Source organism: Monodelphis domestica, chromosome 1, assembly GCF_027887165.1.
Source record: "Monodelphis domestica isolate mMonDom1 chromosome 1, mMonDom1.pri, whole genome shotgun sequence".
Taxonomy (NCBI): domain Eukaryota; kingdom Metazoa; phylum Chordata; class Mammalia; order Didelphimorphia; family Didelphidae; genus Monodelphis; species Monodelphis domestica.
Genome location: NC_077227.1, coordinates 435,459,918 through 435,474,156, shown reverse-complemented (window position 1 = coordinate 435,474,156; position 14,239 = coordinate 435,459,918). Strand labels below are relative to the sequence as shown.

The 14,239-nt window shown below is 36.8% G+C and overlaps 1 protein-coding gene across 3 annotated transcripts in view; it reads left to right on the top strand.

Moving 5' to 3' along the window:
* Window positions 1–14,239, top strand: part of DPY19L3 (dpy-19 like C-mannosyltransferase 3) — a 124,954-nt gene that overhangs the window by 78,608 nt on the left and 32,107 nt on the right. For all 3 annotated transcript variants that reach the window (XM_007474790.3, XM_007474788.3, XM_001367916.3), the window contains 4 exons: window positions 1,688–1,819; window positions 5,871–5,972; window positions 6,704–6,777; window positions 6,936–7,094. In XM_007474790.3, the coding sequence (XP_007474852.1) occupies window positions 1,688–1,819; window positions 5,871–5,972; window positions 6,704–6,777; window positions 6,936–7,094 (467 nt within the window). The remainder of the gene's footprint in view (window positions 1–1,687; window positions 1,820–5,870; window positions 5,973–6,703; window positions 6,778–6,935; window positions 7,095–14,239) is intronic.

The window sequence follows — 14,239 nt, the reverse complement described above, 5'->3', positions numbered from 1 at the left end:
TTACTAGTGTAGAATAAAGAACCCCAAATTCAAATCTAATATAATTATAGAGAGCAGTGCTATGAATTTTTTACATTTTCCTAAACTTTTTGTCCAAAATAAATTATCCTGTGCCTATAAAATCTAAAAACCAAGTTTTCTGACAGTCATATCAAGTCATTTTACCTAAAAAGGTAAGATATAAGATTATTCATATAAACTAGTGATGGCAAACCTTTTAGAGACTGTGTGCTGTGCCCCATCCACCCAGACTGTGTGCCTTGCCCTGCCCCTCTTCCACCCCACCTCAGTGCCTTACCCCAGATAAGGGAGGGAGAAAGGAAGGGGATTTGTCTAGGTGTTTCACTCAGGGGAGGGAGTAACTGCTTTGATTAGGCTGTTGGGCAGAGGGGCTGGGAAGCAAGGCGGAGAGGGAGAAGGAAGCAGCTCCACGGAGTCCCTCTGCCTTTCTAGAAACTAACTTTGGTGGAAAGCATATGTCCACAGAGAGGTCTCTGCATGCCATTTTTGGCATGCGTGTCATGGGTTCACCATCAGAGATATAGATGATTATTAAATTCAAGTATCGTAAGCTAATTAGATAATGCCCAACACCTATTTGATCAGTTTATAGCAAGCATCAGGAATGTGTGTGTTAGCTGGCTTCCTGTGTTCTGTGCTTTTCCCAGCTCCTAGTTTGTCTGGGTCTGTAACTCCTACCTTTGATTCCTCAGATTGTTGTCTCCAAAAAAAAAGTGGAAAGAAGGGGGCAGAATTGAATCACAGGAAACAAGGAGAAAAGGGAAGTGGAAAATGAGTTGCCATGGTACTGAAAGACTGACCTTTCTCATTATGAAGTAATGAAACTAATTTTCTCACATGGCTGATAGACTGCCTCTGAAAGCATTTCTGAAAAAGAAGTTTTCAAAAACAGCTTGAACAAAAGCAACATTGTTTGGATAATCTTCCAAGAATCTACTTTGGCATATAACACTCATTGAATTAATAAATACTGATATGAATTTTTTAATCCTAGAATCAAAGTTAAAAGCAATATTTAGTCCTTAAAAAGAAAAGGCAGTACTGTCTTGATGATATGTACAATCTGTTATTATAAAGGCAAATTGTACATACCTGAGTTGGAGTTTGAATAAAATCATTGCAATGGAGCTTTCAGTACTATTGCAAACCTCACTTTAAAATTTCCTAGAGGAATGTTTCCATTCAGATGAAATGCTGATAAACATGTTCTTTTAAATAAAGCCAATATATAACCCACAACAGATCAAGTATTAGCAGCTAGCTGCTTTAAATGGTTTCAAGTCTCTTGGCCTAAATGAAATGAAAGAAATGAGAATGATTATCTTGGAAAAGTGAAAACTTCCATTCAAAAATGGAATGGTTTATCTTGTGAGCCTGTAAATTCCTCATTACCAAAACTCTTTAAGCAAAGGAAGACTTAATTGACCACAGATGTTAGACTGGGGACTAATGATTCAAGTAAGAACTAGATGACTACTGAGATTACTTTTAACCTTAAAATTCTAAAGCAAAATTACTATGTTGCTCATTCTTTAAAAACCAAATGCCTTTGTTTTGTTTAGACTCTTTCTAAATGTCTTCTGCATAATTTTCTGACTCCTTCAAATGGTGAACTCTTAATAGAATATATTTATCTGGCTGATCGTTAACTTTTTTGACTTTGCAGGTTACATGGCTATATGTTATACAAGTGGCAAGTTTACTGTTGGTCTGTGCCCTTCAGTTCTTCAATTCTATGATCCTGGGGTCATTGCTTATAAGTTTTAATCTCTCTGTGTTAATAGCAAGAAAATTTCAGGTATGCATCTTTTTTGTTCTTATTGTAAATAAACCTTTTAAATAATTTTTAAAAAATTTATTTAATCAATTGAACTAGAATATTTTTCCATAGTTATATGATTAAGGCTCTTTCCCTCCCCTCTTCCCTCCCTCCTCCTGGAGCCGACAAGCAATTCCACTGGGTTTTACAGGTATCATTGTTCAAAACCTATTTCCATATTATTAATATGTGATCATTTAAAGTCAATATCCCCAATCACATACCCATTGAACCATGTTATTGAAATGTAAGATTAAAATTAATATCCAATAACTCCAAATATTATATTTTATAAGATTTATTAATAATCACTTGAAATAAAAGAAATAGAAGAACACAACTTAAGTATAATTATGTGAAATAAAATTCTCCTTCCTGGCACTTACCCAACCTCCACAAATGGCATCCCTGTGAAAAGAGAGTGAGGGGCAGGGTCACATCAAAATATATCCTATGTATGTAAGCACGTAACATGAAAAGAAAAATGAAATGCTGGGAAAGAGACCCTGGGGGTTCAAAATTCTAATTACACAAATAATATGTTTTTCTTCTGCGCTTCTGCTCCCACAGTTCTTTCTCTGCGTGTGCATAGTGTTCTTTCTCCTATGTTCCTCTGGATTATCCTGGATTACTGCTAGTAAAAAAGTCTATTACATTCAATTATGCCACAATGTAACAGTCTCTGTGTACAATGTTCTCCTGGTTCTGCTCCTTTTGCTCTGCATCAGTTCCTGGAGTCCTTTCCAGTTCACATGGAATTCCTCCAGTTCATTATTCCTTATGGCACAATAGTATTGAATAAATTTTTTAAAATGTATTAGTGCTTACTATATACAAAGCACCATAGTAAGTACTTAGAATATAAATAGCAAAATAAAGACCCTTACCTCAAGGAGTTCTTATTCTAATAAGGAATATAGCATATAGGGAAAGTTTCAGCTTCAGGTCAGACTGACAGGTGCACCAGTGGCTAAGTAGATGTTAAAGCCTCTTTTTTAATGATTTGTCCAATGATAAAATCACATCCTCATTTTCAGCTTCTTATATTGAATCATTTGACAGTGCCAAGGATCATCATCCAAGACATACCCAGGTGTTCCACAGGGCTCTGTTCCAGGCATGCTTTTCTTCTCATGACCTCTAGTCTTGTATCTCCATCTGCCTACTAGATATTTCAAACTACCTGTCTTTATAGACATCAGAAACTCAACATGTCCAAAACTGAATTCAGCTTCCCCCCCCCAAATATACCTTCTTTCCAGGCTTTCCTATTATCGTTGAAGCTACCAACCACTCTATGTCAAATTTACCTTCCTAACTTCTATTGCATGCTCCCCCATCTCTTTAACATTGCCAACACTCTGGTACAGATCCTCATCACCTCACAACTGCACTCTGATAACCCATTGGTGAGTCTGCCTGTCTTAAGTCTCTCTCCATTCAATCCATACTTCACTCCACTACCAAATTGATCTTCCTAAAGTACACATTTGACCATGTCAACCCTGCCCCGTCAACTCCATTGACTCCCTACCAGATCGAATATAAAATCCTCTATTTTGCTAATAAATCCTGCATAACCTAGCCCCTTCCTACTTTTCCAGTCTTCTTACTCTTTAACACTTCCCTATATATTCTGTGATCCAGTGACACTGGGATCCTTTGCTATTCATTGTGCCAAATACTCCATCCCACTTCTGTAGGCATTTCTCTGACAATTCCCAATGCTTAAAACTCTATATCTTTATCTTTGCCTCTTGATTTCCCTGTTTTTCAAGACTCAGCTAAAATTCCACTTTATGCCTTTCCTTTGTTGACTATCTCCAATTTTTCTTGTATCTATCTGCTTTGTACATGGTTATTCTATGTACGTCTTCCCCATTAGATTGTGAGCTTCTTTAGAAAAGACTGTCTTTTACATTTCTTTTTATCCACACTGCCTGGCACATAGTAGCTGTTTAATAAATCCTTGTTGACTGACCATGAGAGAGGTGGGTCTCTTCTCCACAGTGACTTCTCCCCCAATGATGGCTTCTAGAGATGGATTGGAAATAGGTCTGGTGACTTAAGGGCCCTAGTTTTCCTATACCTCCTGAGTTTTAGGGTCCTGAGCTATCTCTATCAGGATATGAAGGGAGATGATGGTGATGGTGGCAGTGATTTGACTTTCTTGGTACATGCTACCTATTATCTTTCTCCCTTGGGTACTAATAACTATATCCCCAAATATATTTCTTTACAAATCTATCCTTTTGCATATATCATTTTTGCACAAAATATGGGAGAAATATTTATGGTTAAATTTCCATGCAAAAAGATTGATATACTAATAATTAGAAATTACTGTTTGTTCTTCTTTGAAATATGCAGTTTTGATATTGGTTTCAAGAGCCTATTTATGTTCCCTCACTTGTGCTCTGGAGCCTTAACCTTGTACTCTGGAACCTTAACCTCAGTCTTAGAGAAGGGCCAAGACCATATTTTGGAAATCTTAGAGATGTTTCATTAAAATATATTTCATTGACCATATTTTTAAAATGCAGTCTTAAAAGAAAAGAAATTCTTTAAAGTATTTCCATTGTCTCCACAATATAAAGACATCATTTATTGACTTAAAAAAAGGGAGATGAGCAGTAAGGACTAGGCTAATGGGGGTTAAATGACTTGCTTTCAGTCACACAGCTAAGTGTCTGAGACAAGATTTGAATGCAGAACCTTCCATCTCTAAGCCTGACTTTCAATCCATTGAGCTATCTAACTGCCCCTGCATTGACTGACTTTTAAAGCAACTCTATGTTTTTATGGAAAATAGACATTTAAAACATTTTTAGAATTGTATAACCATGTCATTTGACTTTATAATATCTACCTTTCTCCATTGCTTTGTCTCCAAAATGGAGCTGTAGGGTATATATGTTTATTCTTCAAAGTAATTTTTGTTGTATATCCTTAGTAAATTCAAAATACTTTAGGCAGTTGGGATGTTATAAAAAGAATTTCAGATTTTTCTCAAGATGAGCAAATAATCCTAACACCTAATTATGTTCTTAATTTTGGACTCAATTGGGTAAATCCTTACTTTTCTGTTTGCTGAAATAAAAGTCTTTTGCCTTTATTAAAACTACCTAAATAGGTATTTTCCATTTTTCAAAGAAAAAAAATTTACCTTTTAAAACCATTCTTTGTGAATTATAGCAACTACTATTAACCAAATGTTCAAATTACCAGAAAATGACCCTATACTTCATTGAGTAATTATCAAATAATGGTAATCAGCTTAGCTTTAATCATATTTGGTACTCCTTAAATTTTATCAGTTGTGACATGTATGATAATGTATAGTATTGATCATTTTATAAGATTTTTTGAGGATACAAAAGCAGGTCTCAGCACTAAAGGGCATAATTTTCACAGCATATCATAGGTAGATTTTATACTCATGTTATTGCAGTTGACCAGAGGTATTGAAAATTAAAATCTGGGAAAATGATGTAAAATGAGACATTTTCTAATAAGACAGTTAAGGGTATTCTAATAGCATTGCTTAATTGAGATAAATTTTTGACTCACATTTTACCTTTACTCATGCATCAAATAATCCAATCCAGTAAACATTTATTTATTAAACACCTGCAACATGACTGGAATGGTCCTAAGCATTGAGGATACAATAAATAGAAATAGACAGTTCCTGCCTTCAGTGAGCTTGCTATCTAATGAAGAGACAACACAGAAAATGATAAGAAAAAGCACAAGCAAGGAGGTGGGGTGGATGGTGAAGGGACACCAGGGGAACCAGTGCATTTTGTTCTGAGGAGTTGAAACTGGGCACCAGGTGAAAAGTGAAGTGACAACCCAGTTTCTGCCCAATGTAAAGCAAAGCTTGGTGGGAGGCAGGCGAGGGGTAGTACTCATTCTTCCAATCAGAGGGAAGAGGAGGCTGAGGAAGGTTGAATCAATCTATACTAACATCTTTCTGGAAGACAAGTAACCTCTAGGATTATTAAAGTTCAATTCTTTTAATTTCTAGAAAAATCTGAAAACTGGAGGCTTCCTTAATAGGCTTGGGAAACTTTTGTTCCACTTAGCCCTGGTGCTATGTTTGACAGTTTGTCTCAATACCTTTATTAAGGTAGGTTGATATAATCACTTTTATTTACACAAGCACTAGAGAAAAGATAAAAAAAAAAACACCTCAAAAATGATTTTTATCACAGGTGATTTATTACATAAGATCACTATTAGATATAGTTGATGTACTTTAAACATGAGTTTCTATATTATGGTTCTATGTCTAGAATTCCTTTAGTGACAATTTTTTTTTCCCCTGAAGTTAATCATTGGCTTCTATCCTGCTATATTTGACACATATTCTTTGATCTCACAGTTTGTCAACTTCTGAGTTGTTGGGCTTTTTTAGGCATAAAACTCTGGCTTATAGAAGCCTTTTTCAATGACAAAGACAGCCCCCTATAGAGTTGTTACCAAATCCAGGTAGTTAGTTCATGCCAGTATGTAATGATATACAAATATTCATGTTCTTGGAATTTAGATAGCATGGCTTGAATTATCTTTACTTGAATGACTCTCTAGCAAGTCCTAGACCAAGGAATTTTGTGCTATTGATAGTACTTATTGAAAAATTTCCATTTTAGATTACACCATTGACTTTTGGACATTCTTGCATATAAGAACTCATTAGCATTCAGATGTGTCTTTCAAAAGAAACATATAAAGCCTTAGCTTATTTTTGAATTTGAATTAATATGTTAAGAACATTTATGAGTCATGCTTCCTGTGTGTGGGTAAATATCAAGAAATTATGGCCAAAGTACTAATAGCAACTTTTGTTTTTTCCAATAGCATTTTCTTAACCTAAAATCAGATGAACACATATTTAAATTTCTGAAGGCAAAATTTGGGTTTGGAGCAACAAGGTAGGATTAAAATTATATTCACTTTTTAAAAATTAAATCAGCAAAATTAAAAACTTGAATCAAAATAAATGTCTACTATGGTTGAATGCTACCTCTTGGTTTGAAGAAACTTTTGTATTGCATTGAAATTAACAATTTACTTTCCATTTGTTCTTTAGGGATTTTGATGCAAATTTGTATCTCTGTGAAGAAGCTTTTGGTCTCCTACCCTTTAATACTCTTGAAAGACTGTCACATACTTTACTCTTTTATGCATATATGTTTGTTCTTTCTGTGATGGTGATGGTGGCTGTTATTGTTGCTCTTCGAAATCTCAGGTACTATCTGGTTTAGAAATATCACATTTTTCTTATTATAGCATTTGTATCTTTTTTTGGGGGGGGGGAACTGACATGAAAAAAAAAACAGAAAAAAAAGTTTGAGAATGTGTGTGTGGAATCGAATATTACTTAGCTCCTGGGGAAAAAGTCTTCTGTTTTAGATATAATATTCATTTTGTGTTCCTTATTTTATCTGTTATCAGTGTCCATTGCCCTTCTACATTTCTTCTTAAAATCAACTTCAAGTTTTCTATAAAAAATTAAGAGTTAGTTGTCATTAATTTTTCAGTGATTTATGTTAAGACTCCTAAGCCTGCAAAAGACAGTAATTTTTTTACTAATAAAAAATTAAGTACTTTTTGCCAGACTTTTCTTAGAATTTTCCCCAAACTATCAAAAGGAAAAAGTAGGGTTCTAAGGTTTTTGCTATATTCTGCCCCAAATTTCTTATAATGTTTTTTAACATTTTTTTTATTTGGTCAATTTCAAACATTATTCCTTGGTTACAAAAATCATTTTCTATTCCCTCCCCTGACCCCTCCTATAGCCAATGTGCAATTACACTGGGTATTACATGTGTCCTTGATCAGAACCCATTTCCATGTTGTTGGTGTTTGCATTGTCTACATCCCCAGTCATATCCCCCTGGACCCATGTAGTCAAGCAGTTGTTTTTCTTCAGTGTTTCTACTCCCTCAGTTTTTCCTCTGGATGTGAATAATGTTCTTTCTCATAGATCCCTCTGGGTTGTTCAGAAACACTGCATTGCCACTAATGGAGAAGTCCATTACATTCGATTGTACCACAGTGTATCATCTCTGTGTACATTGTTCTCCTGGTTCTGCTCCTTTCCCTCTGCATCATTTCCTGGAGGTTGTTCAAGTTCCCATGGAATTCCTCCACTTTATTGTTCCTTTGAGCACAATAGTATTCCATTAACAACACATACCACAATTTGTTCAGCCATTCCCCAGTTGAAGGGCATCCCCTCATTTTCCAATTTTTTTGCCACCACAAAGAGTACAGCTATGAATATTCTTGTACATATAATTTTCCTTATTATATCTTTGGGGTACAAACCCAGCAGTGCTATGGCTGGGTCAAAAGGCAGACAGTCTTTTAGTGCCCTTTGGGCATAGTTCCAAATTGCCCTCCAGAATGGTTGGATCAATTCACAACTCCACCAGCAGTGAATTAATGTCCCGGCTTTGCCACATCCCCTCCAGAACTCATTACTTTCCTTTGCTGTCATGTTAGGCAATCTGCTAGTTGTGAGGTAATACCTCAGATTTGTTTTGATTTGCATCTCTCTAATAATAAGAAATTTAGAACACTTTTTCATGTGCTTATTAATGGTTTTGATTTCTTTGACTGAAAATTGCCTATTCAGGTCCCTTGCTCATTTGGCTTGATTTTTTGCACAGTTGATTTAGCTCTTGGTAAATTTGAGTAATTAGACCTTTGTCAGAGGTTTTTGTTATGGAGATTGTTTCCCAGTTTGTTATTTCTCTTCTCATTTTGGGTACATTGGTTTTGTTTGTATAAAACCTTTTTAATTTGATGTAATCAAAATCATTGATTTTACATTTTGTGACTCTTTCTAAGTCTTGCTTGGTTTTAAAATCTTTCCCTTCCCAAAGGTCTGACATGTATACTATTCTGTGTTCACATAGTCTACTTATAGTTTCCTTCATTATGTTCAAGTCATTCACCCATTCTGAGTTTATCTTGAGGTAGGTTATAAGATGTTGATGCAAGCCTAATCTCTCCCACACTGTCATCTAATTTTCCCAGCAGTTTTTATCAAATAATGGATTTTTGTCCCAAAAGCTGGGATCTTTGGGCTTGTCATAGACTATCTTGCTGATGTCACTTACCCCCAAGTCTATTCCACTGATCCTCCTTTCTGTCTCTTAGTCAGTATCAAATTGTTCTGATGAGCACTGCTTTATAGTATAGTTTGAGACCTGGTACTGCAAGGCCACCTTCCCTTGCATTTTTTTTCATTATTTCCCTGGATATTGTAAGGATAATTTTAGAGTTTCTGACTTAAAATCTGTTTAATTTGGTCACCAGGAAAAATCCCAAATAATAAAATACCCAAGTCAGCTGGAAATTATGCTGATTTAATTAATATAGACAGAATGAATTCAGAGAGAGAGAGAGAGAAAGAAGTTAATTTAAACTGTTCTGGCTCAGGCTGAGCCAGGAAGTAGTTAAAGGCCTCCCTTTAACTTGGCCTCCCTGAGCCCAAGGAAAGGGAGTCAGTCTTATCACTCACCACGAGATTGTCTCAAGGAAGCTGTCTGAGGAATATCGTCCAGGTTCAGTTCCAGTCCTGAACTGAACTCCAAAGTGAATTGTCTCAACTGACCTTTCTAGCCTCCTTTTAAAGAAATTTCCTCTCATGTCACCTCCCCTAAATTTTCACTTCTACCAATCACAATAGAAAGCTTTTCTCCAGGACTACCCATTCCTTAGTTCTCACCTTCTTTGATTAGATTTTCTCCAGTACTGTCCACTCTTTAGTTCTCACCTTCTCTGGTTAGATTTATCTTTTATGGTACTTCACACTTCTTTGTTAAGCTTACCTTTTGTTAGTTACTTGACCTTTTTGTGATTAATTTAACTTTATAGGTACTTAACACCTTTTTGTATTAGATCTAAAAATAGACTTAGCTTAAAGTTCTAGCTTCACTATAAGGTATGAGTTAAGTACCTTCATTGTTCAATCAGGAGGTTACAACATTATCTTCCCCTACAGTATGTCTAATTAGGGTGGAGTAATTTTAAAATTCACAATATCCTTGATCTTTTGTTCTTCCAAATGAACTTTGTTATGTTTTTTTTCTAATTGAGTAAAAAAAGTTTTTTGGAAGTTCAATGTGTATGGCACTAAATAAATAAGTAAGTTTGGGTAGGATGGTCTTTTTTATTATATTAGCTCATCCTACCCATGAACAGTTAATATTTTTCCAATTCCTCAGATCTAGTTTTAGTTGTGTGGAAAGTGTTTTGTAGTTGTGTTCATATAGTTACTGTGTTTGTCTCAGCAGATAGATTCCTAAGTATTTTATATTGTCTAGGGTGATTTTGAATGGGATTTCTCTTTCAAATTCCTGCTGCTGAGATGTGTTGGAGATATATAGAAATGCTGATTGATGACTTATGTGGGTTTATTTTGTATCCTGAAACTTTGCTAAAGTTGCTGATTATTTCCACTAGCTTTTTAGTTGATTCTCTAGAATTCTATAAGTAGACCATCATATCATCCACAAAGAGTGATAGTTTGGTCTCTTCTTTGCCAATTTTAACACCTTCTATTTATTTTTCTTCTCTAATTGCTACTGCTATTGTTTCTAGTACAGTGTTAAATAATAAAGGTGATAATGGGCATCCTTGTTTCACTCCTGATTTTATTGGGAATTCATCTAGTGTAAAGGATGAAATTATTGTTGAGACTGAAAAAAAAAATCCAAATTTAAGTGGTCGCCGGGGAAATCCCAAATAATAAAATACCCAAGTCAGCTGCCAAATTTTCTGGAGATTTAATTACGACAGGAGAAGAAAATATTAGAGGGAGAGGGAGAGAGGGAGAGAAGGAAAGGAGTTTAACTCAAAACCCACTCTGACTCAGGCTGAGCCAAGGCAGAGAAAGGGGTCAGTTCTTATCACTCACGTAACCTGTCTGAAGGAAAGCTGTCTGTGGGGCTCCTCCAAGCTTGAGCTCCAGGATCGAACCACCCTCTAGCCGTCTCCACAGGAAGTCACGAGAACTCCAGAGGCTGTTCTTTATCTCACTTCCTGCATCTCATATGTGCCAATGGTGGCTCAAGCTTGACTTAGGACAGCCCAGAGGTCTGTCCTTTTTTTGCACATGTCTGTTGAACGCCATTTTCTCAGATAATTAAATCTTGAGTTTGATGCAGACCTCCCTAATCTTGTTAAACTGAGTAGGGTGGAGAATGTGGGTTTCCAACACCTGATTCTGTTATTCCAAATATCTCCATTGTTATTGATCAGGAAATAGCTAAATGAGGTCTTCTAAAGAATGGTCTGATTGTAAACATGGTTGCAATCTAGATGCGAATTGCTTCCTCTCCCCGGCACCTAATGAAATAGACTACCTCAAAAGAGCATAAAAATCATCTTTGGAAGAACGGAGGGACTCTCCAGTACCCCACAAAAACGAAGGTATGTGGGGTTTGAACATTGCCACACACACTATAAGAAGGAGGAAAAGGTGAGCCGCCCTTCCCCCCTCCTCCCCCAGGGAACCAGAGTAGGAGATCAGAGAGCTCACCGGGACATCGAGTGAGCGAGGAACTTCTCTGTCTGGGGGGCACACCAGGGTCCTTGGGATCTAAAGACTGCTAAGGAACGACCTCTCAGGGAGGTTTCACAGGAGAACCCTGCACACTGCAGAGCGAGCAAACCGCAGCTCCCCTGCAAACTGTGAACAGTGTGGAGTCTCGAGAATCTATAAAAACTGCCTAAGGCCAAAGCATCGCCCCTCGCTGTAGTGGGGGGGGGGGAATGCCAGACTCCCTGGAAACTGACAGGGAATACCAGAGATCCACCCCTCAGAGAAGTTTTATAGGAGATTCCTGCTCACCGGTGAGAAGAGACCACAGAGCACGGGTGCTGGCATGCTAACAAACCACAGAGACTGGGAAGAACTAGTCTGAGGCAACCTAAATCCACAGAAAACCGCCCATATCACCCAGACCTTGAACCAAAAAGGAAAGGGGAAAATAACCACCTAAGGGATGGCTCATGTGGCCCAAAATCAAGCCTCCAAGAAGAAAAGGGGAAAAGTGACTATTGAAAACTTTTATGGCAGGAATACCCAAGGAAAAGAAGAGAAAGAGGATGAAATTCAAACAAAATCAAAACATGCCCCCCAAAATGGAAATTATCCACAAGCTCTGGAAGAACTCAAATTGGAGCTTATCCAAAAGATGGAAACCTTCTGGCAAGAAAAATGGGGAAAAAACCCAGAAAGAGGTCAGCAGCCTGACAGACAAGACCTCACAATTGGAGAAAGAGCTGGAAGCCTCTAACAGAAGGGCAGAATAAGATGAAAAGCAAAACCAGTCCCTAAAGACCAGAATTAAGCAACTGGAAGACAGTGGTCTTGCAAAACAGCAAGAATTAATAAAGCAAAGCCAAAAAATTAATGAATTAGAACAAAACATAAAATATCTCACTGACAGGGTGATAGACCAAGAAAACAGAGGAAGGAGAGACAACTTGAGGATCATTGGTCTGCCCGAAAAACCAGAGATAAACAAAAACCTCGATGCTATACTACAGGAGATTAGAGAAGAAAAGTGCCCATATGTTCTGGAGCACGGGGTCAAAAATAGAAATAGAAAGGGTTCATAGAACACCCTCTATACTAAATCCCCAAAAGACAATCCCCAGGAATATAATCGCAAAATTCAAGAGCTTCCAAGCTAAGGAGAATCTCACAAGAAGCCAAGAAAAGGAGCTTCAGATATAGAGGAGCTCCCATAAGGATCATACATGACTTAGCAGCTAACACGCTAAGAGACCACAAAGTATGGAACACAATATTTAGAAAGGCAAGAGAGCTGGGTCTCCAACCAAGAATCAACTACCCATCAAAACTGACTATATGCTTCCAGGGGAAAGTATGGGTATTCAACAAAATAGAAGATTTCCAAGTATTTGCTAAGAAAAGACCAGAACTTAGTGGAAAATTTGACATCCAAACACAGAGAGCAAGAGAAACATGAAAAGGTAAATATGAAAGAAAGGAAAAAGGAGAAAAATCTTATCTTTTTCTTTAAGTCATACTCTCTTCTATAAGGACTACATTTATAACAAATTGTATATATTAATATGTGGGAAAAATGTAATGTGTAACTCTCAAAAATTGTATGCATCATAAGAGTAGTTAGAAGAATCACGAATAGGAAAAGATTGGGGCATCAAGAAGATTTGGTGAAAGGGGGGGAAAGAAAGAAAAGGGGAGGGAGGGAATTGTTGATGATACTAAGATTTACTTCAAGAAAGAGGGGGGGAACTAAATAGAATAATCTTTCCCACATAAAGAGACACATGGGAAGGGGAGGGGAAGAATTCTTATATGAGAAGGAGAGGAAGAGAGCGCTAAGTGGTATTACTTAAACCATACTCTCAGTGAAATCAACTCTGAGAGGGAAGAGCATCTAGATCCATTGGGATCCTGAATTCTATCTTATCCAACAGGGTAAGAGAGAAGAGGAAATTAAAGAGGGGGAGGGAGGAGGGAGTATAAAAAGTGAGGGAAGGAGAGGGGGGAAGAGAAGGGAACAAAAAAGGGAGAGGCCAGAAAGGGAAGCATATCAAGGGAGGGGACCAGGGGGACTGATCTAAAGTAAATCACTAGTTTAAAAGGTTATAGCTAAAGAAGAAAGGTCAGAATTAGGGGAGGATATCAAAAGGCCAGGGAATCCACAAGTGACAATCATAACTTTGAACGTGAATGAGATGAACTCACCCAAAAAACATAGACAAATAGCAGATTGGATTAGAACCCAAAACCCTACCATATGTTGTCTTCAAGAAACACATATGAGGCAGGTTGATACTCACAAAGTTAGAATTAAAGGTTGGAGCAAAACCTATTGGGCCTCAACTGATAGAAAGAAGGCAGGAGTTGCAGTCATGATATCTGACAAAGCCAAAGCAAAAATAGACCAGATCAAAAGGGATAGGGAAGGAAAATATATTCTGTTAAAAGGGAGTATAGATAATGAAGAATTATCACTAATCAACATGTATGCACCAAATGTCATAGTACCCAAATTTCTAATGGAAAAACTAGGAGAATTGAAGGAGGAAATAGACAGTAAAACCATATTAGTGGGAGACTTGAACCAAACACTATCAAATTTAGATAAATCAAACCAAAAAATAAGAAAGGTAAAAGATATGAATGAATATCTTAGAAAAATTAGAGTTAATAGATATATGGAGAAAAATAAATAGGGACAAAAAAGAATACACCTTCTTCTCAGCACCACATGGCACATTCACAAAGAATGGTCTGATTAGGGTGGAATAGTTTTAAAATTCACACTAGTTTATCCTCATTGCAGATGATGTTGGCTGATGGTTTTAGATAGAGACTGT